At 35.8% G+C, this 23,847-nt stretch overlaps 1 protein-coding gene across 2 annotated transcripts in view; it reads right to left on the bottom strand.

The window, feature by feature from the left end:
• Nucleotides 1–582: 582 nt before the first annotated feature.
• LOC123877523 (lachesin-like) overlaps nucleotides 583–23,847 on the bottom strand; it is a 126,941-nt gene continuing 103,676 nt past the window's right edge. For both annotated transcript variants that reach the window (XM_045924327.1, XM_045924330.1), the window contains exons 3-9: nucleotides 15,170–15,377; nucleotides 13,477–13,635; nucleotides 12,945–13,073; nucleotides 12,118–12,411; nucleotides 11,946–12,041; nucleotides 3,103–3,213; nucleotides 583–2,145 (exon numbers count right to left, since the gene is read on the bottom strand). In XM_045924327.1, coding sequence (XP_045780283.1) covers nucleotides 2,066–2,145; nucleotides 3,103–3,213; nucleotides 11,946–12,041; nucleotides 12,118–12,411; nucleotides 12,945–13,073; nucleotides 13,477–13,635; nucleotides 15,170–15,377 — 1,077 coding nt within the window. In that variant the 3' untranslated portion in view covers nucleotides 583–2,065. The remainder of the gene's footprint in view (nucleotides 2,146–3,102; nucleotides 3,214–11,945; nucleotides 12,042–12,117; nucleotides 12,412–12,944; nucleotides 13,074–13,476; nucleotides 13,636–15,169; nucleotides 15,378–23,847) is intronic.

The raw sequence follows: 23,847 nt of genomic DNA, 5'->3' as shown, positions 1-23,847 counted from the left end.
CCCAAAGCCAGCCCTAATCTCTGAAGACCCGCCGCAGATTGTTTCTAAGCATTTCGGTCCATCAAAGTATGATGGATGGAAACTTTTCTTTACATAAATTTTGATTAACGCAAATCTCTGGATGTAAACAACTTTTGTTACATCAAAGTAATTGGCAATCTTAAGATCCTACATAATCTGTGTACAAAACGTTTAAATATAGATTTTGATCTAATTCTACCTAGGCAAGTATAAATAAAAGGACTTTTGTAAAAAAAAACACCAACTTAAAACAAGCTTTATTCTTTATTCTCTACTCGTTAATAGTATCATTAGGTACGTGTGGACACGTATTATATCTCGTACAATGCACATTGTGAACAATCGATACACTCTGTCATTAAAACACTCCTTTGCTTTGGCTTAAATTATATTTACAACAATATCATTTTATTCTATGTAGCATTTTCTTACAAATTAGCATTTTGGCAACATTTTAACATTAACATTTACATTTTCATACCTTATATTTATAAACGTTAATTGACAGAAGAAATTTGAATTTTATGAAATAAAATAAACAAATAAAAATACTGATTTCAAAAATAAAATGCGAACATTGTGCTCTAAGTCACATACTGACTAGACTTCTAAGTTACTAAAGTTGCAATTTAATTCCAGACTTTGGCATTTTGTTGGCAAAATATCCTATTTTCCATGTTCGCTCTTACACACGTTATACAAGTTCTGTTTCGTTTAACTCAAAAGTTGTAAAATAAATTACAGTTCTAGATGAAATGTCACATTTTACAGAACTAAAATAAACATCAAACATATAATAATTTTTCATTTTTCACTTGTGTTGTTTCTGCTTCTTACATATTTTGCGATTCGTACTTTTCTAAAATAAATCGTACTTGTAGAAAATACTTGAAAAAATCAGTAATTGAAAATTATGAGCAAGACAGTTTAATTTTCTTCTTATCACTGTGTTATTTTTTAATTTGTTACCGTTTATTTTATCAAATTTCAAAAAAAGCGAACTTAAAGATCAAAATGTAAGCCAAACATTAAAAAAGAATACAAAATATTTTTCAGTCTTACTCTATTTAATAAAATAATCATTACGACAATAGTGCACTTTTATTATATCATTACACGTGCTTTAATTATTATTTATTTGATAAGTTTCACGATTTAGCAGATTGTTTCGAATCTTGATAAATGGTGTTAGATGCGATTTACATTTTAAGTATCTCTGATGTGAAATACATGTTATTCTTATTTAAAAATATAATATATATAGAGATATAGACTAAAAACCTGGAATTTTTATCTGCTATATCGTGAGTTCGCTTTAAAGGAACTTTTTTACATAATATTGTATATATCGTAGTATTTTATAATTAACAACAACATTTATACACAATATAATATATGAATATCGTCTGCTTATAACTCCAGTATTCTCGTGTATGAGAGTTAAACATGCGCCTAATTCATTAAAACTACTTTACCTGTTTCCGAAGAAATTTTCGAAATTAAATAATGATTTCTTCCCACTAATTTTATTTTTCTGATTTATTAAATAAGTCTCCCAATTTAAGCTCAATTTAGAGCAAAACTCTAAAGCTCTGGTTTCTACGAATAGGGCAGTAGTGTCAAACAAGTCTCACTGGGAAACCAAACTATATTGTTTTATAGGCAACATTTCAGTGACGTAATTCGAGGCTATTTAGCAGCCGCTATGTGACAGCACCGCTATCTATTAGAAATTAGATATATGAGCGTACTGTGTAAGCGACGTTATATTCTAAAATATACTCCCTGATATAGTTTAACAGCTAAGCTAATTGTGTGCAAAATAAAATGTTCTACGACAGAACTTTACTTAGTATAATTTTAAGTGCATATAAATGTATATTTGTAAAAGTGTCATTTTCCTCAAAAATCATCCGTTAATTTAGAGTTATCAGTATCATCTATAGAATATTCGGTAGATACAAATAGAATATTAAGCTGATCATAAATACTTATTATGGACAGTGATTTTACGTTTATATGTACCATCATAGTGTATGTGCATTTAAAATAATTCTAATAAATTCAATAGTGCGTAGATTAGAACTAAAACCCTTGGATGGCTTCTACTCCATACGGCGTTATCTGAAAACAGCATAGATATTAAAAGCATGACCTAATTAATAACTTGCTTCATTATATTATTTCGTGGTATAACGACACCATAGGTGATAGATACCACGATTAATTTGATGGTTTTTCATCACGACGGGACCACGACCCGTGCTACTAGGTTGAAATTATATAAATAAAAAACCGTCCAATTAATCCTAGTATGTACCCGTTACTACAATACAAGAACCAGAACGCTAGCAAAAATAAAGACAGGTGATAGAACTGATGATTACTGATAAGGTGCCACAAAAAACCCCAAATAATCCTATATTTTGTAAAAGATCAATATTGCAAAATATAAAACATTTGACTGACGCTAGAACGTTACGTAAATATGCCACTCGGAGTCAATGCCGCGTCGTAAGTGGAACATTGACCCGAGTTTTGGACTGTGGATTGTGTTTAGGTAGTATAATAATAACCCTAAGTTTTTGCTAGCAATCTGGTTACCTGGTTGGTTTATGGCTCTATGGTAGAACTAAATACAATAAGAATATTTACAAAGTGTAGGTGCGCTGGAGCTGCGATTGACGACGTTTTTTAAGCAACTTGATTAGATGCAATGAACCATTTGACACAAAGTATCAATTTTAATTTTACGTTAAGCGGAATTCACATTACGAAATTAGTTTCACGACATTAATTTCACTATCGATTGCACGTGTAAACATCTAATTTCGTATTTGCATGCATCATGAAATTAGACATTTACAGGTGCAATTGACAGTGAAATTAATGTCGTGAAACTAATTTCGTAATATGAATTCCGCTTTACGCCCGATGAGGCGCTTTGAATCGCCGCAAAAAAAAAACTGCCATTTTGTATGTCACACAATATTCATTCATACTATGTATATAGTATTGTTATATATCTATAGGTGGTAATACAATGAAGCGAGGAACGTTAATAAAAGCCCCTGTAATTACCTGTAACGTGCGATGCACCGCCCACCCAGTTGAGATGCGTCTTCCCGCCACCCTCGTCAGACTTTTGCTTCCCCTTATCGATCTCGTTCAAGTTCGATTGATACTTCGTTCCTGCGAGTGGAGAGACACGTGATTGAATGTGGCTTTATTTCAATTGTAGCTCAGTGCATTCGTCGTTGTCGTTGGTTTGTACTGGAGGGATTTGTTTTTAAATATAGTCTATTTTTTAATCCCAGAGACCAAAATGACAACTAGAAATGTCAAACTTAGAAATAATGATACCAGGTAATGTAAACACAAGTGTAAATTAAAAATTTGTTACACCCCTGACAAGTGCAGGTTACAGTAACTAGAAAAGAGGTGATAACTTTCAAACGGCTGAACCGATTTTCTTGGATTATAGCTAAGAACACTCTCGATCAACCTACCTTTCAAACAAAAAATACTAAATTAAAATCGGTTCATTAGTTTAGGACCTACGATGCCACAGACAGATACACAGATACACACGTCAAACTTATAACACCCCTCTTTTTGGGTTGGGGGTTAAAAAATATTGTGGTCCTCATGGTTCCGGTTTAGGTTAAAATCGTTTATAAAATTATATTTCGTGGAAAACGAGTAAAATAAACATACGAAATGTGCAAACACGGAAACGCAGCAGACATGACTTGTTCACATATTATTCGTTACAACGCGGCGTAGTACCGAGATTTTGCGCAACATCGAGACGCGCGCCCGCGCTGTGCCGTAATGAATGTGTAAATGTTGCTTTAAATGATAGATAGTTAATATCTAGTTAGGTTGCAGAGATAAAGTATAATGCATGTCCCTTTTTAAAATCTTTGGTGCCAAAATATTATAAGTTAAGTATTTCAAAATGTAGTGATTACTCGTTCTACAGTATTCGTAATGTCAATATTCAAGTATCTTTCAACGAAAGATAAATAGAAACCAATCAGAAAACAAATACCCACTGAATATTAAAAATCAAAAGAATCTCTACCTACTTAAATTAAGAATATTACGTAAAGATCGTAATAGCATAATATTATTCCCGTCTGAAAATACTTTTAAGCGGAAAAAGATGCGATATTTAAACGAAACGACAAGTAGATACAACACTCATTAGGGAAAGGAAAAGATTCAATATGGCAAGGGCGGACGGCGGCGGTCGGTGGCGGCCGGCAGATATTGAAAAGTTGCGCAATATTGTCGAGTGGCTGGCCTAGCCGTAAATTCGTAATGGAAGCAAAAAATAAAACCGAAACGGCGGTCGATGTCCTAACCGCGCCGCGTCGCCGCCCCGTACAAAAACAACCCGCCGCTAAACTTACGATCCGTCGTCGTCTAAATGGATTTTTCAAGTTCATATGCACAGGAAACTTTTTTCCAACTAGGTATGCACAATTACATTATGTTACTTGTGAAATATAAGTTACTAGGTGATGCCCGCGACTTCGTTCGCCTAAATTCTGGTTCTTAATAATCCCGTGGGAAATTTTTGATTATCCGGGATAAAAAGTAGCCGATGCCCTTCCCCGGGATGTAGGCTATCTCTGTACCTTTCGTCAAAATCGGTTAAATGGATACGCCGTGAAAACCTAGACAGACAGACAGATAGACCGAAACAAAGTGATCTAAGGGTTCCATTTTTCCTTTTAAGGTACGGAACCCCAAAAAACCAAAACCATGTTATTAATATAACAAACTAATCATGAAAACTATAAAGAAAATTGTTATTGTAAAAGGGGAAGCAGAAGTTGACACTGGGCTGTAATAGGTTGTGGCGCAAGATGTCGTTGTCCGGCGCGACAGCATGTCCGGGAAAATGTCCAACTTCCCAATAACGGTGGAGTAATGACGCGCACGAACTTATGACTCCCTGGTATTATGAGATCGGCATAATGGTATTAGATACGACCGGTTATATCGACACAAGTTAAGCTCATGGCTAGTTATAATAACCCATCAATGGGTAGTAACTTTTTATTGCCTGTTTTGAAATTTTTATTTCAAGGGAGTATTCAAAATAGTTTTAGTACGTACTTTATAATTTTTAATGTTACCTCACATACTTAATGTTATTTTTATTAATTAACTAGTGATCCGCCGTGGTTTAACTCGGGCGACGCTTTTTTTCCGATTCAATTCACAATAATTGTCGTCCTGTCGGTAGCATGTTGTAAATTGTGAAAACTGTATGTAACTGTACAAGTGTTCAAAAATAGGCAGGCCAGCCGAGCGATGTATCGCATAGAACAGTCATAAACCCGTCCACACTCCTTCCCTAGAGCCTCAGCTTATAAATGATTTGTTTGTATTTTACGAGGACCATAATATTTGAAGTCTGTTAACAGCTTCACGACAAGCAAAGCATCGTAATAGTTTATGATCTATAAACATATATACGACTGCTAATAATAACTGAAACAGCAGCAAACAATGAAAATAAACCGAACGATCACCGGGGCTACAACTCATAAAGGTATTATTATCTCTTAATAAACGAAATCACTGGCATAAAAATCTTGTTTGGATGCATTTTATCGGCAACGATATCAGATATTAATGGACTCATTTAACCGCGAATTTTATTGATTGGAAGGTATATAGTTACGTTCGTTACGTTGTTTTATTTTCCATTATTTTGTCCGTTTTATAATATCAAAGGAAACATAAAACACCACGCTACTAGCTTGTTCGTTTGAAAATGAAAACTTATAACAAATCCTCTATACACGCCTGTCAGTAGAAATTAATGATTAAACGAACTTACCTGTACGTGAAGTTCTATCATAATTATACGAGCGCCGAGTCCGAAGAGATTAGCAGGTCTTGATGTTATAACACAGGTAGTTACGCCTAGATGTCACCACTCTGCACTTAGTTGAGAAAAAAGTATTAATTAAATTTTTATTTTTCTTGTTGTGGGTAGGTATCGTCCATTTGGATTCTCGGTAGATTGTCGTCCATCATTTAGTTTAGAGCAAGAGATTCTGATATTCATTGATGTATTTCCGAGACAATAATTGGGGTGTGCGCACTGGGCGGGCGGGATTGCTAATCTCTTCGGACTCGGCGCTCGTATAATTATGATAGAACTTCACGTACAGGTAAGTTCGTTTAATCATTAATTATACTCGCGCCTCGTCCTCGAGATTAGCAGGTCTTGATGTTATAACACAGGTAGACTTTGAGAGTATTGCGGAAATATCATCAATGAAAAATAAAAGATTGTATCTAAATAGAGTATAATTATTATTATTATATCCTTTAGTACAATCAATAAACATAAGTTTTTTTTTTTTTTTTGTTTTAATTAACTATTATCCTTATACTAGCTATCCTAACTAGTTGTAAACAATTATATGTATTAGGTACAATGTAAGTACCGTATTATGATTTTGCAAGTTGTGAGTGATTACACTAGATATAATTGACTGATCAAAAATATGATAAAGATTGATTAGTGATTGATTCTGCTAATGTAGTATCATCATTATTAACAATACCGCTACTGGTTTATGGGGATGTTCTTAACGATGAGGTGCGTTCTATATGTATAACATAACACTGTAGTGGCTGGACATATTATGGCTGTTCTCTGTATAAAGAAGGGTAAACGAATAATGGGTTGTTGAAAGCCAAGTCTAGAAGTCTTTATTATGTCGGGAATTTTAATTGTGATACGATGAGAGAAGTTTTGAATATTACTATCTTTTATCTTCGAGAGAGTTTGGACTCTTTGTGCGGTCGACAGAGCTAGTAAGGTAATGGTTTTATTTGTAAGATTATCTACGGTTAATTGCACATTGGGGTGCCATGAGCTCAGTTTATTTAATACTAGGTTGGCATCTCAGGTTACATCATTTTTTTTTTTTTTTTTTTTAATGCTATCATTATTAACTATTTCTTGGCTTAGTATCCGCGAAACGAATTGAGTGTGCCGTATTGGTAACAATCATTAAAAAGTTGGGTTAAAAAACAGATTACCGTGGGTATAGATGCATCATAAATATATACCAAGTTAGTTTGACAGAAATACCACAATTTCTCCAAGTAAACATGGTAATGTTTCACGAAGATGCTAATGATGTCAACATTATTTCAAGAGATAATTCTGATATGTTTTTTCTTGAAAATGCATCTCGGATAATACCCGGATAATGCCACCAGGATAATAGAGCCGTGCATTCGGCAGGAGCTACAATGAGAGAATTATAAGGCATGGCTTTTAGGGAAAAAAGTCACAGTATCCGAAATAAGAGGTATCTTAACAAGGGGTACCATGGCTGTGTAGGCCAAAAGGAGTACAAACATGATACCGCGTGCTTTGTCTGTAATTATTTTTCTAAGCGTCTTAAGTATCACTGACATAAGCGGAAACGCGTATAACTTATAATCTGACCATGAAACTGTAAATGAGTCTATAGCGAATGTCTGCGTCAAAACTCCCAATCAGACAGCTCCCATTCTATGACTGGGTGAGTTCTACGTGATTCATAGTCTGCAAGTGTATTGTCATTAGATTTAATGTAAGATGCGAAAACGAGAAGGCACTACTCCCATCCATCACGAGTAATTATTGTGAGATGAGGGTACCGTATACCACTCATTTTATTTATGTATTCTCTGCCCTTGAATTGTCAACATGTAGCAATATTTGGCAGTTAAAAAAGGTTTTTTGCAAAAATAATTAAAGCAATAATTGCAGCAAGCAGCTCTAAATAATTCTTATGTTGTTGTCGTTCATTATTCGACCACGATCCACTTTCAGACCTACCTTCACATGCGGCCCTCCACCCCATCGTTGAGGCGTCAGAAAATATCTCAACTTGGTAGGTAGACATCAATACTAATTCGATGAACAGAACTTTCGTTTCCTTTTTTTTTTTTTTCTTTTTTTTTTTTTTTTTTTTTTTTTCCAGTCGAAAACATGTTGAAGGGTAAATTCATTAAATTGTTGTAATCATCATGACCTTTCAAGTTGAGAAGTTTATATTTTTCCATTTCCTTAGTGTGCAACCATCCGTATTCGATGGTCGGACAAGGAGAAACTAATAAGCCTAATAGCTGAGCAAAAGTTCTAATTTTGCAACACTTAAATTTTTAGAAAATTTAAAGATGCGCTTTTATTCGCAATCTTTTATTCTGTTGGTAAGCCAATTTGAAAACTGTCTGAATCTATGATCATATCTAAAAATTTACATTTGGTCAAAAAGAAAGACTCTTTACTTCATTGGTAATGAAACCATCATCATTAATGTGTGAATAGTTAGTTAAACATTCTGAACGGGAAGAACCCAACAATACTGTCAGTCAATCGTCTAAATAGACGGTAGAAAGAAGACCCGCGGAGCGCAATAATTCAGCTTTAGGTTTACATATTTTAGTAAATACGTATGCGGCCGTGCTTAGCCCAAATAGCAAAACCTTAACTTCGAATAATTTACTCTCAAAAAAGAATCTTAAATATTTTCGTGATTCTTCGTGTATTTTAACTAAAAAATACTCGTCTTTTAAGTAAATTGACGCCATTTGACAAACATATTATACTTAAGTCCATGGAGACAAATTGAGAAACACTCTAAAATGAAGAAACATTTTGATACGCTCCAAAATTGAGTAGCTAGTAATGAGGTCTTTCAATAGCCGAGTAAGTTGGGCTAGTCGCTAGCAGGAAGTATCTGTTGTACAACAGGTGATATAAATGGCATTTTATAACTTTTTAACCAGGATAGTACCAATAGTCAGTATAGTACTATTATCGTTGTAGCGAGCCCACAGTTGATAAAATTTAGATAAAAGTCTTGCATACTTAGCTGCATGTAATAGTGGCGACGGGAATCCGTTGCCTGGTAGCCCCGCGACGACGTCTTTGATGAGTGCGTGTGCGGCGCGGCGGCGGCGCACGATCCGTCCCACTGTGCGGCGGTGGGTAGTTCGCCGGGCGGCGCGGCGGCGGCCGCCGCCGCGGCGGCGGGGTGGTATGAAGCGCGCGGCGCGGCAAGCTCACGGTTCCATGGTGGCCCCGCTGGCGGCCTATGGGCCTTGCATTTTAAATTTCTCGATGTCAGTCCTTCATAATTCGTCTAGTTGAGTACAATTTGGCAATAGGTACGAAATACCCATTTTAGTTTAATTAAGTTTTTACGGTCTTCCTTATTAGGACCGTCTCTTACAACATGTAATAAACGATTTGCAAATTCGTTGCGTATTTCTGGCCCGTATTTATTATTAGTTACAGGTAGGATCATCACTGCGCAGTAAAATCAATCATAGTTTTCAATCAAATACTAAAGGCGTTTAGAAAACTTACATTAAACTTATTTCAATTAAGGTTTAAACGGTGGCTAATAGAAAGGTGTTTCTACACAATGGATAAATTTTTGAAATTCAAAGAATAGTTTAAATATTAATCTTTAATATGAATGACTTTGTAACTTAAATATGAATGACTTTGTACAAATTTTACATGCCTGATTATGTAAGGTGAAACATTTCTACTGGACAATATGTACTTAATAATATCTCTAAAATCTTCATGTCCAGATCAAGACATTTGTATCATGAGCAAAAGGGTCTTCGGGGGAAGATCTGTGTCATTGCTAGGGCCTGGTGGAGGCACAAAGTTGTTGTTAAAAATCTGAGCTGTGTTGTCTTCAGTTTGTCATTCTAGTAGCAAATCTTCTATTCACATTGCGAGCGTATCCGAAATTTATCATAGATATATTTTAAAAATTTGTAAGCTAAATAATTTACTTATAAGGTGGACCCTTAGGAGGCCCCTGAGAAATTTTCGTAATTTATTATTCTTTAAACAAAGAATTAGCAAGTCATCTGTAAGCTAAATAATTTAACTATAAGGTGGACCCTCAAGAGGCCCCTGACAAATTTTCGTAATTTATTATTCTTTAAACAAAGAATTAGCAAGTCATATGATTGCATTGCGGGCGTATAAGAAATTTATCATAGATATGATATTTTCAAGGTTTGTAAGCTAAATAATTTACCTATAAGGTGGACCCTCAAGAGGCCCCTGACAAATTTTCATAATTTATTATTCTTTAAACAAAGAATCAGCAAGTCATCTGGTCGCATTGCGAGCGTATAAGAAATTTATCATAGATATGATATTAATCATTTCAAAGTTTATAAGCTAAATAGCTTATTTATAATGTGGACCTTAAGAAGTCCCTGACAAATTTTCGCAATTTATTATTCTTTAAACAGAAAATATACGTTTATAGTATATTAATTATTATTAATAGGTCAGGGTACCCTATAAATTTGTCAGTTTTATTAGGTAAGGTTAAAATCCCCAGCGGAAGGAATGCCATTCGTATTCTAATGCGTTGAAACAGCCCCAATGACTGTTCAGGTTGCATTTAATTATTCAGTACGTAAATACGTATAGGCCAGAGAGATCATATTTCAATGCGTCGAAGCAGCCCCAATGACTGTTCAAGTGCATTTAAATATTTAGTACGTAAACACGTAAAGGCCAGAGAAATCATGTTTTAATGCGTCGAAACAGCCCCAATGACTGTTCAGGTTGCATTTAAATATTCAGTACGTAAACACGTAAAGGCCAGAGAAATCATGTTTTAATGCGTCGAAGCAGCCCCAATGACTGTTCAGGTTGCATTTAAATATTCAGTACGTAAACACGTACAGGCCAGAGAGATCATATTATAATGCGTCGAAGCAGCCTCAATGACTGTTTAGGTTGCATTTAAATATTTAGTACGTAAATACGTACAGGCCCGAGAGATCATAATTCAATGCGTCGAAGCAGCCCCAATGACTGTTCAGGTTGCATTTAAATATTCAGTACGTAAACACGTGCGAGCAAAAGAGATGATATTATATATCACTTTAAAACAAAAATATGTAAATACCTGCTCCAAATTCGTCTTCTACTACAGCAACAGCTTACAAGTTACACGATACACATTTATACACATTACACAGCAATACACTCTCCGAAACACTTATCTTCCGTTTACGAATTTTAAGTTCTAACTTTCGTATTTTATTCTTATAATAATGGTCCTAGATCCTTTACATTTGGACATTTTTATACCGACCAGTGCGAAAACGCTTAAAAGATGTTGAGTGGTTGAGCACTAGAACGCGAATGATGGACGACAATCTACCGAGAATCCAAATGGACGATACCTACCCACAACAAGAAAAATAAAAATTTAATTAATACTTTTTTCTCAACTAAGTGCAGAGTGGTGACATCTAGGCGTAACTACCTGTGTTATAACATCAAGACCTGCTAATCTCGAGGACGAGGCGCGAGTATAATATGATATTACCATAACATGCTGTGAGAATATGAAATAAAAATGGTAAAGCTTTATTTACCTAACTAGCTAAGCCCACGACTTCGTCCACAAATTTCAAACCCCTGTTTAACCCTTTAGGGCTTGAATTTTCAAAAATCCTTTCTTAGCGGATGTCTTCGTCATCAATCTTAGTATCATGCAGATCTGCATGCAAAATTTCAGCCCGACCAGTCCAGTAGTTTGAGCTGTGCGTTGATAGATCAGTCAGTCAGTCAGCCTTTCCTTTTATATACATGCAGATAATAATATGTAACCTGAATGATTTATTTTATTATTAAAATGTTGTTCGCGATTTCATCCGCGTTAATTTGGGTTTTTGAAAATTCCGTGCAAACTCATCAATTTTTCAGAGATAAAAAGTAGCCATTGCTGTTCACAAGAATGCAAGCATGTCAAAATCGGTTAAGCAGATGAGTGGTGAAAAGGTAACAAATAAACAGATACACTTTCGCATTTGTAATATTAAGTAGTATGGATTATTACCTTTATCTACAAGTGGCGTATCTCGACGTGGGGGTCTTGACGGCGGAGGAATGGTTATTGTTCTAGGGTCTGGAGTAGTTGTGGGCGGTGATGACGCTAAAAAACACCTTATATTGAGTAAATCATACTTAAAATTAATCAAAATTCATTGAAACGTATTAACCACGCTTACTGTATAGTCGTATAGTTCCATCGGATTCTCCTCTTGGATTTTTTGCCACGCATTTGTACATCCCGTAGTCTTCAGTGATAATATGCCTGATGAGTAGCTTCATGTGAGTTTTGTATTGTGGTGAACCCACAGTGTTCTCCATGTGGTATTTAGAGCTTTCGTGTATCATATGACCGTCTTCACGGGTCCAGTAGTTCAGAGAAGTGGGATAGGCTTCCGTAAAACATTCTAATGTAACATTGTAATATAGAGGAGCACCAACCAGTTGATGGGGTATCCATAACATAGGTGGAACTGTAAAAAAATATTTGACAGATTGTATTTAATAAAAAATCGGCCAAGGGCGAGTCAGACTCGCGCACTGAGGGTTCCGTACTCGGGTATTTTTCCAGCATTTTGCATGATAAATCAAAAACTATTAGACGTAAAAATAAATAAAAATTTGTTTTAGAATGTACAGGTAAAGCCCTTTCATATGATACCCCACTTGGTAGGTATAGTTATCTTACTTTGAAAATTGAAACAATTTTTTTTTAAATTATGTAACCACAAATTCATGGTTTTCAGATTTATTCCCGTACTTGTGCTATAAGACTTATCTACCTGCCAAATTTCATGATTCTAGGTCAACGGGAAAGTACCCTATAGGTTTTTTTGACAGACACTACGGACGGACGGACAGACAGACAGACAACAAAGTGGTCCTATAAGGGTTCCGTTTTTCCTTTTGAGGTACGGAACCCTAAAAACACTTCATGCACGTTATAGTAGCTCGTACTATGTTGGGGAGAGTATACATTGTTTGAAAACTTATCAATCATACTTACAGTCGACGCTAACTTTGACTCTCTTAGACACTGTCGGCGGCACTCCGTTACTTGCTATACATAAATAAGCTCCCATGTCCAGCCGTGAAATTCTGGCCATATCCAGTACTTCGCCTTCCCATTCCGAAACTAAAAAAATATCAAGATCAGGATAACTTATCTGCGATATTGAAATTTTATAAGCATTTTTTTGTGTCGTCATTTTTCACACCTCTTCATTTACCTTTCTACATTCAAATGCGACTTATTTGTTATTAAATATGTATGTGTATATAATCGGTTATTCAAAAATATATAAAGTCCACGTATTCTATTACTTTAAAGTTTAATAACTGTTATATTTATAAGTTATCGATTACACTAAAAAATACTTTATGTTTATGACATCACATTTTTTCACTATCTCAAAGCTCCCATACTAAACTCGCGTATTGACGTTTGATAATTGTGGTTGCTGATTGATTTTAGTTTGCAAAATCCCTATTGTCAACAGCCAAATGAGCAAAGATTTCTTTGTAAATCAATAACTAACCTGAATGTCCTTTACTGATGGAGATTTTTGAATTGTCATCCCGTTTCCACTTGATGGTAGGCTTAGGAGAGCCATTAGCGCGACACGTCAGAGTGACGTTGGCGCCCTCTCGGACGATAACATCGCTCGAACTCAACGAGTCGTCAATTGACGGGGGCACTGTAAACATTAATAACTAGAAAACAAAGTTTCATTTAAATTTTTCACTATGTTTACAAATGCATCATCTCTAACTATCGCCGGTTCACATCTGAGCATGGGTTTACTCTCAGAATTAAAAGGGTTTACCGTAATCCTTCACATTGGCCAAGTGTGGCAGTCTTCACACACCTTTGAGAACTCTTAAACATGTAGGTTTCCTAACGATGTTTTCCTTTGACAGGTACTTAATTGCTTAAAGCGCACATTAAACACCAGAAAGGAAGAGAGATTGAAACCCAGATCACCATAAATAGGAGGCTGAAGTCTTAACCACTAGGCCATCACCGCTTATCACGTTTAAAAAAAACTTACTGTAAGATAATTTATGTTACTCTACGTTGTACGGTTCCTAGAATTGGTATTGACGAAATTGACCTATAATAAAAAGGCATCTATTGTCATCAATATAGAATCCTTTGCATATTCAGAGAGAAAATTAAGTAAAAAGGAATCTTAGTCAAAGCTCTCTAATTTTTTGAGACATACTCGTACCTACCTTACTTGGAAAGAAGGTTCCACAACTAATAGCTATCTATGTTTACTGTACTATTCATGGCCGTATAAGAAACTAAAACTATCTTACTAACACGGACATATTGTTTTGGACAAAGTTGCCGCATTGGGGATGTTATCCCTAAGTTCTCGTAGAAAAGTAGAGCAACTTACGAAAGTTATTACAAAATGTAAATAATATTGTCTTTGATAGACTTTTTCGGCAGTAAAGTCGAAGTAAAATGAGGTTGAAATCAGTTACGAAACTTTCAGATGTTATGTAATTTGGGTAAGTTATTTACTTTCTATCTGTGCCAAAGTAGTTCATATCTGTAAATTATTATTTTGATCGAGATAACTTGACATAACACAAAACTTACACATAAGTAATACATAACTTTCTCATACAAAACAAAAGGTCAAGGTTAATTTTGCTTAAGATGTTTTTAGAAAATCCACGTAAAAATCTCATAACTTTTATGTTAAGTACTGTAAATCTTCTTTGAAACCTCATTAACTTTAAAATATAGACTATTAGAGAAAATATAAGACACCCCCGTTTTAATTGGTTATAGGTACTTATATCTAAACTAGACGATGACCGCAAATATTATGTACGCGTGGATTTCGTTTTTTTTTTTTTTTTGACGTGACAACGTCTTATAATTCGATAAAGCCGGCTGCACGCACGAAAAAACATGACTCATGCGGCGTTACCTCGCTCTGAGGCGTTCCATGTAAGGCTTGAAGTGCAAGCGAGAGCGCGGAACGAGCGACAAAGAAGCACAATCGGCCTTTGTTGTCACGTTCAACTATCGTCAGTAAACCGACTTTACAGACAACCAATTTTTTTTTAAATAACATGGGTACCTTTTTATTTTTCGGGGTAAAAAGTAGTCTATGCCCGTCTCCACAATGCAGGATAACTTTGTACATAACAAGTATTGTGATATTTTTGACCTTGCCTGATGCTTGTCGGTCGATACAATAATTAGCTTACCGACTACATGCAGGTAACCGAACTGAGTCTTCGCAGTGACGGTGTTGATCTGGCACATGTAGCGACCGCGGTCCTCTTCGCGTACGTCCGATATGTGCAGGAACCAGGTTCGATGCTTGTCGTGGGTCACACTGACACGCGGGTTGCGCGTTATCACGTGGTTGTGAACCGTCAAAATGGCAGACTGCTCGAAATGCATCCATGCTACCTGTGTATGAAATAAATAAAATATTTTATAACAAAATTCACGTATTGCATTCGGTAGTAGCATATTTTCATTAGGTAAATCAGCTAATATCACTTAGATATAACTTTTAAACCCTTTGTTTTTAAGTCTATCCTGTATTTTTTATTCTTTGTTATAGTATTGAGCAATATTTAAATAAATAAATAAATAACTTTGTATAATTTGAAAAGAGCAACTGCTGAGTTTCTTGCCGAGGTCTTCTCAGTAGAATCTCTTTTCCAAACCGATGGTAGATGCACAAATGTAGCATAAGAGACTAGCTGTAAATCTACAAGAAATAAATAAATGATTTGATTTGAAGGTTTTTGGGTTTCAAAATTGCAAAAAGTAGGTATCTAGGTAAGTATTCTGGGTTACACACACCTTACCCAAAAAACAAAATTATTGAAGTAGGCGCATAGAATCGTTCCTATACCTGCCATGCTACGCTGTACAATATCTCCATTTGTTAATAAGTAATTCAAAAATTTTGCTCTAAATTATGTGTAGTTTTGTTATTGTAAGATGTCACTTGCAGATGAACACCATAAATTAATTTTATTTTAGGAACAGCAACTTAATTTATCTTTCTATTGAAATAAGAAAAAAGGTCGACCAGACAAGTTATGAGCGTATCAAAAGGTATAGGTACTTAGATATTAAGTAAAGGAAAATGAGACAAGAGGTGGGGAATGAAAACGTAGAGCATTGCTTCAACGATTTCCAATCGAGTCTAAATTTGACGACTGACATAACGGAAATTAAGGAATCGTTTCTTCTGACGACAGTTTTATTTTGAAATCAAAAGTAATTTAGAGATATCTTAGTAATTACGATCAATTGTCACAGATATTAATAAAATTGTTTTGTTGCACTTTTCAATTCACTTTAATTTTTAAATAAGAACGATAGATTAGGCAAGAACTACACTTTTAAATAATCATGTATTTTATTGAAAACCTTTGTCAATGATATTAACTCTAATTAGATGCCCTTGTACTTAAATAGCAATAATTAATTTTAAGTTGACGAAAATACTTAGTTTTATTGTCATCTCAATATTATGTCAATGAAAAATATTGGGTATTTTTTAATTATTCACATAAATGATTTTTGGCTTTGAAAGGAGCGTAATAAAATATAGACTAAATACTTACCTAAGATACCACATGGTAATAAATATGTATCTGTTTGAAGTAGGTATTTTAATTCTCAGAGCTACGTGACAACCCTTTGCAAATTACCTAGCTTAAGAATACAACAAAGAAAGGTTAACAGTAGCAAAGCTAGCCTTCGTGGCTTCGTGGAACAAATGAAACAACATTAATAGCGGGCAAAATTGAACATTTACGGGTTGCCATTAGACGCTGTGCGGGCGCCTCTCGCGACATCTGTGTAATTGCATGAGCTGCCATGCCGTCCCCGCTTCACACCAATTTCCACGGCATTAACCGCTTAAAATGCATTTCACTGAGATTGTTATACTGGAAACAATCCAGCCACTTTTAATTTTCAGTCTGAAGCAATTTTGCGTAATGAACAGTAAGGGTTTTCTTTAATAAAAAAAAGTGTGTACATTTGCATGTACCTACCAATTTGTCTGGTTGTATTTTTGGACCACGTGCCCGAGAATAAAAAACTTCCTGTACCTAAGCTTTTCACCTTACGTCATTGCTTTTCAGTCGATTTATTTAACATCGCACACGCGTCGTGCCGTGTACTAGGTACTTTGGAACATGAATTACCAACTTCATAAAACGGTGATATTAGATAAGCACCTAAAGATGCTAAATTATTAGGCTCTTTGATAATGAATAGGATGAAAATTATAACATACCTAAGAAGTAAAGTAGTTAAATTAAATTAGCTCTCGTTGAATGTCGATGAGTTAAAAAGCAATCATAGACAGCAATACTCGTTCCACGCTCAAGTTTGAATTTTAAAAGTTGCCCGCAAACCTCTCATCTCTTAATCCGGCTTTAAGTTTGATTCATGGATAGTTCTTTTTATCAAGATTGCGGAGGCAATATAGGGGGAAGTTTGTTAGCTCAAACTCGTGCCGGGTCACATCTTACCTATCTTAAGTGATACGGCTCTCAGCCGCTGTCTAATTTATAATGGACTTGAGGAAACTTTGCCCATTTTATTATGCAATGGTATGGTAACCCCTCTAATGACGGCGGCCTGACTCTCAGTAACCTGGAGATTCCGGGTTATTAAACAGGGCGTAATATTACGAATAAAATTTACGTGGGAATAATTAGGGAGCCTCAGCGCAAAGGATGTTAATCAAACAGCAGCACCTATAGTATAGTTATACTTGACTTGACCCGTCCTGGCTTTGCTCGAATGAAATTTTTGAAAATTAGTGAGGGTGTGGAATGTCCAAAAATCTTAAAACACACACTATTATTTTAAATCGACAGTCCAAATACTAAACCATACCAAGTATAACAGACTTTCATAAAAATTTACTTTATCCTACTTAACTCCCATGGTAAATCCCATTATTAAAAATCCTGAAACGGATGAGACTATTTAAACGCAGAAGAAAACAAAAGTAGTTTTAAAAGTGCCCGTTTTAAAACAAACTCACTAAAACATATTATATTCTAACAGCCAAAAACCTATTATACTGTGATACATTTTACACCAAGAGTTACGGTTTAGAGGAGAGGCGATAGTGTTTATTAAACTCGTGGTCGGAAGTGGGGCGCGCGCCGGCGGATGTAAATCAGATCTGCGTAATTGTGGCCGGCGTCTAATCTAATAGCCGCGGTATGTCCGTCTGCGAGGCGCTGATTAAATTAGGAGCCGCTACTCGGTACCGCTAACCTGTTTCCGTCTTATCGGTACATCAATATTTTGATGACCGTAAGATCTTAACGAAAGCCCTACATATAAACGCAGTATGGTCTTTTCTGCATAGGGGTAAGTCTTGCCATAACCACACTTGTTGTTCCAATGCACAGGTAACACGTATTCCATAACATCTCTCGAGATATGCAGATTTCCTCACGATTTTTTCCTCTACAAAGAGCGCGCGAGGAATTATTAATATCGATGTGTACCTATTCATACTATTATGTTTTATCAAATATGCTCTCAAACACGCGCATAGAATATAGGTACAATACATAAAATATACAATATCAGTCTTTTAATATTCACAACTATGCTGAAGAGGACAATACTGAAGCAGATCGATCGAACACGGTTGTTGGTTGCAAGATGCAAGGCTAGGAGAAAACACAAGAGCACAAAAAGCACATACTCAGTACTTACTGAAAATGTAAGTTTCGTCAGCAGCATTGTGCATCACGTCACACTGGCTTCTGCTAACGTCACATGTATGTTCAGTACTCAAAAAGCAGCTGAATCTAGACCAATGTAAAAGTTTTAAAGACGAACCGGTGAATTCATTCATGTCAAATATTATGTAAGTTGGAACAACTATAAAACTTCCAAAGTTCCATTTAATTGTTCAAGTAATTAAGATAAATTTAAGGAGAAATCAAAATTTTACAAGCGGTTAAGAGATAAGCGTTAAGTGTTGAACTTAATGTTTCATCGGGCGGTCGGGTCGGCTGGAAATATTTCGCAACCAACAACCACCCCAAGTTAATTCCGTAGCACGATGATAAAATAGTGTAACTTCTGAGAATTCTGAATCGTAATTGGATTTTGTAATTCGTAATTATTTAGATTGAGTTATTTAACCAAAAAGTCTTGGCAGCCTAGCGGTTCAGACCCCCACCTCCTTCCTATTCGGCAGGTTGGGGGTTCGGTCCCGGGCACGCACCTCTAACTTTTCGGAGTTATGTGCGTTTTAAGCATTTGCTTAAATATTATTTGCTTTAACCGTGAAGGAAAACATCGTGAGGAAACCTGCATGCCTAAGAATTCTCTGTAATATTCTTAGTGTAAAGTATGTCAATCCGCACTGGGCCAGCGTGGTGGAATATGGCCTAAATCATTTTCATTCTGAGAGGAGATCCGGCCTTAGTAGTTGGCCGGTAATGAGTGATGTAATATCATGATGATTTGACCAACTTTTAACCTAAATCCAAAATCATGTATATCATGCATGCTTTTTTAAAGGCACTGTTATGATAGCTCAAGGCCACGACAAAAGCCCAAGCACAATCAGTATGTTTCATCTCTCTCTTGGTTTTCGCATTGTTTTGACGATAAAAGCCGTGAGAAAGCGTTGTCTCACTGATCATGTTCGGGCTACAGTTCGAAAAGCGGAATTTGCTGAGGAAATACCGCTAAGAACCTCAGCGGTTAATTTAAGGATTGAATTTATTCTATGTACAAGCGTTACTACTAGATGTTATGTACTATCGATACATCTACTAGAAAAGTGCGATAAAATCGCTCAGCTTCGTAACTTTAAACTTCACAAACACATAATTATATTGCACTGTACCTACGTAACACGGAGGCAGTTGTTCGTTGTAGCATTGTAATTCCATGTAAACACTGATTGTTAAATCAACAATTTGTATTTCTGCAGTATAAGTGATTGATTGCTCAATATAATACAGTTAATACAATATAGGTACATTATGCATATTGTACGTTTATTTGCAATGTTGTTAAAATAATAGCAATTACTTATTATAAAATAACGAGAGTTGGGGGCATGGACAGACACCAATCAAGACAGGTATAGCAATAATCAGAACACAATCAGTTTGACACATCTCTCTTGCGTCTTTTGCAAAGGTTTGGAAAGCAGTTTTTGAAATCATTACAACACTGCAGTTTTTTGGCGGCTATTATGCCGCAAAAAGTCCTGAGCAGCAGCAGTAGAGCACAATATCGTGCTTAGACTGCAGGACTTCATACAAACGCGTGTTTGATTTGTATTTTTTTAATTTATGGACTAGCGCTTGCCTTTAATCAGACCTGCTGATTTTTGGAACATACCAAGAAGATGTCTATTAACTTTTGTTATGTTTATGTGCCTTTTCGGGCCATCAAAGTAAATATAAAACTTACTTTCCCCTATAAAAATCACCAAGTTATTTTACTATTAACTCATCAGTAGTAAGTTAAAAAAATTCAATCTAGGCAGCGTTAAATGCGCAAGTATCTAATGAAGATGGCAGATGCAAATTTGATATTTGAAATGGCGGCTAACTAATTTCATTTGCCTGGATCCTAAACGAGTTAGAGGCAAGCTCGGCGACACTTTGCGAGAGGATGCTTGTCGGTTATACAAAACGCAGTTTATGTGCAAATTGACATTCTCGTTAGAAATTCTGCTAAACAATTTGTATAGTAAATAACTAATTTTCCGTTTCTACAAAATATTTGTTTGCCAATTATCGTTTGTCTCTAATTGATTAATGTTTTAATACTGAGTATAGAATACTTTAAAAATAAATGAATCGAAACTCAATTTCAACAATTACGTAAAGTATTTATTTTTAATATACATATTCTCAGCTAAGAACTCTCAGAATCATCTCTTATTATTATATCAAAGAACGTATTAAGTAAGTATTCTCATTCGCCAAAATCACCTGCTTCAAGTTTTAGTGCAAAACTTTAGGGTGGCCTATTAATTCGTTATCTTTAACCACCTTTAATTTAGACCTTTCGTTCTTTTTATCTTAATTGTAGAGGCATTAAAGTGGCAAAGTTGAAGTTGTGAGCTGTGGGAGACGCCTGCGTCCCTCAAGACGCGCGTGCCTGGAAGGCGTCGTTTGATTTATAATGGACTCGTTGCGAACTTTAGCCATTCTGCCGCACCGCACCGAGCCTCCGTAACGACGGACCCCATCGCCGGAGGAGATGATTCGTAGACGTGTTTAATAATATTACGACAGATTTAATTATGAAGCGTTTAAGAAGTTTCATCTTAAGCTATTATCTCTCCTTGCCCTGCTTCAAGGTGTTTTCATATCTCCTAATAGAGATTTTACTGCAGGTCCTTTAAATAATATAGAGTAGGTTGAAAGATGAAGATTCGCAAAGAAGTGGGTATCAAACAGCCCAAGCCATTTTGGTATATCCAATAAACATACCGAAATTTCATGAAAGCCTACTCTACTTTATGCCATTATTGTTCTAGCAGAAAAATCAAAGCAATACAGGATAACATTTTCTTAAAAGACACGTGTATCTGTAGAAAAGCGAGTGTGGCAAAGCGACGGCCCACTAAGTAATGCAATCGCGCACACAGAAATAAGTGAACATCTTGCGAGAGACGGCTTAGCTTACTTCTACTAAAAGCCCACTTAGAGATCTCTTCGACTACGGATTTGTGTCGAGGGTCCTCCAACTTTGCGCCGATCTTCAACCAATAAGCTATTTTTGGAGTCGATGTAAGTAGGGACGTCGGTTTATCAGGATAAATTCTGTGGCGTGGACATTATGTTTATCATTTAAGTTACATTGATTTTATCATGTCCTTTCCTGGACATTTTTAAATATTTCATATTTGTTTCAAAAAATTTCAAATCAATCTTTAGGATGAAAGTTTACTGAGACTGAATGCTGAAGGCTATGCAGACTAAGTTTTGGATGTGGAAGGATTGTTACTCTAAACAAGATAAAGTTGAAAACTAAAACCCGAGTGCGATCACCATAATAAACGCTGAAATATTATAGTAAAATTGTTTTTCTGTCGCTTGGTATATTTTAATGTTGTAGTACATTTATATTTAAGAACTCAGATTTTTTTTTATTTGACATCCGATTTGACACTCGATACAATAGCAAAAAAAAGTTTTGGAGACCCCCACTTTTTTACATTTAACCGTTCAATTTTTTTCGTATAGAAAGTAGCCTATATCACACGGACCTTTACGACGAATCGATTGACACCTCATTCATCAAAATGAAGTTTAGGCGCTATGGTGGAAAACACAGAATCTGGATACAAACATAGACTGCTAAAATCATAACCCTTCCTTTTGGCTTTGCCGCAGTCGGTTAAAATACTTCTACCATATATTATAATTTATAAAAAAATGCTATTGTGCATCTGAATAAATACAGAACAAACTACATCGTGTACAATAATACACTGATATCCCAATTTACACCAAAGTAAGTAGGTGTATCTCTTTGTGGCTGTTGTTTGCTCTATATTAAAGAAGGGGAAATATGTCAGAAATTGAACAGGCGGCGCTCGTTTGCGCCCGAATGTAGCATAGCTGCGACTCGGTGCGGCATGTTATTGCAAACCACATACGTGCATGCCGACTATCTGACATTTATTTTCATGCCAGTGAATAAGTTCTGTGCTGATACTTCAGAGTATTCTCTTAAAATCTGTTGAAGTTATTGTTATGTTTATCATGTCTCATGTGATTTAAGTGACAATCTGATATTGTTATATGTAAAAACAAATGAAAAGGTACGCGGTTGATTTTTTTATTCAGACACAAGTCAGTCCTTGACTGCAATATTACCTGGAGGTAAGTGATGATGCAGTCTAAGATGGAAGCGGGCTGTTATGCGCTTTTTCACGTACAAGAAAAATGTACCAAGGCGTGGTGAGCATGAAAATATAGGTACAGGTGAGCGGCGAGGTGATTTACACTTCATCGCATGTCCAAGATACGCGTTTAGCGTAAAATATTAAACAGTTTCTACTAGACGGGTACATACGGCGGTCGAGTAGCGGAAGCCGTATGGTTTTAGGACGTCACACGCGTGACGGACGCACCGCGGCTGAAAAAACAATACCAGAGGGAACTAAAGCGAGGGAACTCTCAGTTTGATTCTGAATCGATGATATGTCAAATATTAGGCTATGGGTGATGTGAAATCAAAGAAAAGAAAAATAGTCGTTTCACAGCCTACCTATAGCGTCAAATGTTGGTAACATTTGACTCCTGCCAGTGACGTCGAAGCCTCGACGTTTTGTTACAAGTATCCTTAATATCATGAACTGCGACAATACTAAACACTACAAAAATGAGCCCTGGCACCGTTGGCCGCACCTGTAACAAACAAGTGCGGCCAACGAAGGATACGCGTGGTTGGTCGCGTCATTGTCGTCTGCGCGGATTTCGCCATGTCTCAGGTACTAGACCTTAGTTTTTCAGTTGATGAATGTAATTATTGTCACTTTAGTTTCGAAAAATAATTTACCTCTAAGTAGCAATGAAAAAGCTTGTAAAAAGCCAAGAACAAAACAATCTTTTTTAAATGCTACATATAGATAAAATTTAACTTTTAATGTTTACAAGGTGACAATTATATTCATCAACTGAAAAACCAACGCGCGACCAACCGCGTGACTCTAAGGTAGATTTCTGACACGGGGGCTCATTTAATAAATCTATCGGTGGAATTTAAATGGAATTCCGTTAAGCATTTTTAAGAACAGCGTTTTTTTTTTCATAGATAAGTTATGTGGTGAGCTTTGTCTACCTTAGATGATGTATTGATATCAATAAGCAACAATTCGAGTGCAACGTTTGTCACT

This window comes from Maniola jurtina, chromosome 2 (assembly GCF_905333055.1).
Source record: "Maniola jurtina chromosome 2, ilManJurt1.1, whole genome shotgun sequence".
In the NCBI taxonomy this organism is placed as follows: domain Eukaryota; kingdom Metazoa; phylum Arthropoda; class Insecta; order Lepidoptera; family Nymphalidae; genus Maniola; species Maniola jurtina.
Note: the sequence above shows the minus strand (reverse complement) of the source record. Positions and strands in the feature narration are given on the sequence as shown.